Source organism: Zea mays, chromosome 4 (genome assembly GCF_902167145.1).
Source record: "Zea mays cultivar B73 chromosome 4, Zm-B73-REFERENCE-NAM-5.0, whole genome shotgun sequence".
NCBI classification, from domain to species: Eukaryota; Viridiplantae; Streptophyta; class Magnoliopsida; order Poales; family Poaceae; genus Zea; species Zea mays.
In genome coordinates, this window is record NC_050099.1 from 63,494,102 (window position 1) to 63,496,900 (window position 2,799).

At 40.6% G+C, this 2,799-nt stretch overlaps 1 protein-coding gene across 2 annotated transcripts; it reads left to right on the forward strand.

Annotated features, from left to right (window-relative positions):
* Positions 1 to 512: 512 nt before the first annotated feature.
* Positions 513 to 2,310, forward strand: LOC103653316 (uncharacterized). 2 transcript variants are annotated; one of them, XR_002268724.1, is made up of 3 exons: positions 513 to 590; positions 807 to 1,051; positions 1,131 to 2,310. XR_002268724.1 is itself a non-coding variant. In XM_020551837.1 (3 exons), exons 1-3 carry the CDS (start codon positions 690 to 692, stop codon positions 1,252 to 1,254), a joined length of 384 nt encoding a protein of 127 aa, XP_020407426.1. In that variant the 5' UTR covers positions 569 to 689; the 3' UTR covers positions 1,255 to 2,310. The 2 variants fall into 2 exon arrangements, 1 of the variants encoding a protein (XP_020407426.1); XM_020551837.1 differs by having other exon boundaries at positions 569 to 704.
* The last annotated feature ends 489 nt before the right edge of the window (positions 2,311 to 2,799 follow it).

The window sequence follows — 2,799 nt, forward strand, 5'->3', positions numbered from 1 at the left end:
AATCCGAAGGGAGAATATCCCACATGACTATGTCTGTAAAATACAGAAGCTTACTGTCACCCTCAGCTTAGCACGCGCTGTTGCAGTGTTTTTTTCTTCTTCTCTCTAGTGTCCCGACAGGAAGCCTGGGTTCTCAGTAGAGTGTACTGTTAGCTCTCTCGCGGTTGAATTTAATGTCACCCACTGAGAGACAACTGCTACTAGATCCAAATTAATGGTGACCTTTTTCTGAGGGCTGCGTATATCTATGCTGCCTAAGAGCAACTGCAGTAGTTGCCTAAATTACAGCTCCTTAAATGGATGTTTAGTAAGTTGCTAAATTAGATTTGCATGTAAAACTCACGATGATCTCCAATGGTTCCTGAAATATAGGAAGCTCCAACAGCTTTGAATAATTGGTGGACCATCGGTTGCATGCGCCGCCACTATTTTTAGACGCAAAACACCTGACAGAGTCATGTCGCCACTATTTTTAGACGCAAAACACCTGACAGAGTCATGCCGCCACTATTTTTAGACTCAAAACAGCTGACAGAGTCATGCCGACGAACAAGTTCTGAGCGGTGCCGTCGCCTGAATCAATTCATTCGGTATGTCTCCCCGTTCAATACCAATCTACATCCGTACTGTTCATCTGCCAAATCCAAAATTGTAAAAGCTTCGTCGTTCGCAAATTTTGGCTGAAGCACATGTGTCGTTTCATGGTACAATCTCACGTGATGCAAAAACTTGGCGCATATGAGATTATGGAAAGGATTGACATTATGTTCTGTTCAATTTATCTGAAATGTCTATTGCAAATTCAGGTGATGGGTTCAAATAGATTGTTGTCATCACAATTACTTGATGAATCATCATCTGATGACGACGAGGATTTCATACTTTCTGCTGCGCAAATCATTCATACTGTTTCACAAGTTCGTAGAAATCCAGGAGGCTCTGTTCCAGGCCGTGCATATATTTATCGAGATAGAGAAGCGGGACACGCGAGATTGTACCAAGATTACCTGGCTGACATTCCTACTTATGGCCCAAACTTGTTTCGGCGGAGGTAACAATTTATTTAATTTGTATGGTTAGTTTGTGTGTACTTTGTCTTATAGATGCCTTATTATATTTCATTGCAACAGGTTTAGGATGCATCGATCCCTGTTTATTCGCATAATGAATGCTGTTGAACAACATGATGATTACTTTAAGCAAAAAAGAAACGCAGCTCAACAACAAGGTTTAAGTTGTTTGCAGAAGGTTTAAGCACCCAATGAAAGCGATATACATCGGTTACTTGCACTTGGCGATGAAAGAGGATTTCCTGGTATGCTGGGTTCACTTGATTGCATGCATTGGAGGTGGAAGAATTGTCCATCATCTTTACAAGGTCAATTTTCGGGCCATCATCACACGCCTACTATAATTTTAGAAGCAGTTGCTTCACAAGATTTATGGATTTGGCATGCTTTTTTTGGATTACCTGGCTCTCTCAATGACATCAATGTTCTTCATCGATCTCCCCTGTTCGCAAAATTATCAAATGGAGAAAGTCCACAAGTGAATTATAGAATAAATAACCATGACTATTCAATGGGATATTACCTTGCAGATGGCATATACCCTTCTTGGGCAACATTGGTTAAGACCATACCAGAACCACGGGGCAATAAAAGAATCTACTATGCGAAGGCACAAGAAGCGGAAGGACTTGTTGCTATTTTTCACTGCTACTAATTGTTGCAGCTTATCATTCCATTTTGGTTGATTTCTCAATAATAGCCAACAATGTCTAAACTGGAAGGACTTGTTCTGGGGATCTTGAGATTTAAAAAGCTTCTCGGCCTGCTCCACCTGAAAGAGAACAATAAACTCAGTCAACAACATTTTTATAATTCACAAATTGCATCTACTTTGTATGATGTCGTACCCTATCATGAATTGTCATCCCACTTTGATTTCTAGTTTCAATACTGTTGATACATCCACAAAATTTGCTCACTGCATCTTGGATAGAACTCCAACGATGCAACAGTGATCCCTCACTACGTTCTGCAAAAGTTCCTCTGTTTTCGTCAAAGAATAAGTAGATCCTTCTCCAAAATGTGCCTCTAGTTTGATTTGTCCCTTGAATAGGATCTGTACTAACATTCAACCAAGCTGCAACAAGAAGTCTATCTTCGTCCTCAGTAAAGTTTTTACCCTTTTGCTTCTGGTTTGACTTCGATGACGTTTGAATATCCTTTATTTGGGCAGTTGGCTGCAACTCAACTGGTGTTTCAGATACATCCTCACAAGTTTCAAAAGCTCCATTGACAAGATTGGTAAAGTAAGAACCATCCCCTTCCATACCTGCAAATATTAAAACATATATAAATGGCTACATCAAACAAATGACTGTAGAACCAAACTTTCATTACCACCACCTACATGGAGGCACAAATGTGCAATCCAGTGGCAATTGCAACCTCAAAGTCCTCATTACAATCCACTAGTCAGTTGTTTTCTGAAGCTTTGAGCGACAAGCTAAAGAGACAGTCGATGAAACTGAGACAGTGCCATCAAATTCGAGTTTTAACGAGGCAGTTCCTCCAGGAAATGGTGAAGAAAAACATAAAAGGCTTTCAAGCAGTGCAAACGCAGATGACCCTGAAACATGTACAGCAAATAAAGTACCAAACAATAGAGTCCGTACGGTCGTAGCCAAGAGGAAGCTATCTGATGTCCAAAGCCACAAATCTGGTAGTGAGCCTTGCAAGACTGCGAAGGTATTGGTATCTGAAGTTAAAGTTGTGTCACCAGCCAGAGTTG

Excerpts from the sequence above, each read along its gene's own strand:
- LOC103653316 (XM_020551837.1), top strand. Across the intron at positions 1,052-1,130 it reads CCAAACTTGTTTCGGCGGAG|GTTTAGGATGCATCGATCCC; the intron begins GTAACAATTTAT and ends TCATTGCAACAG.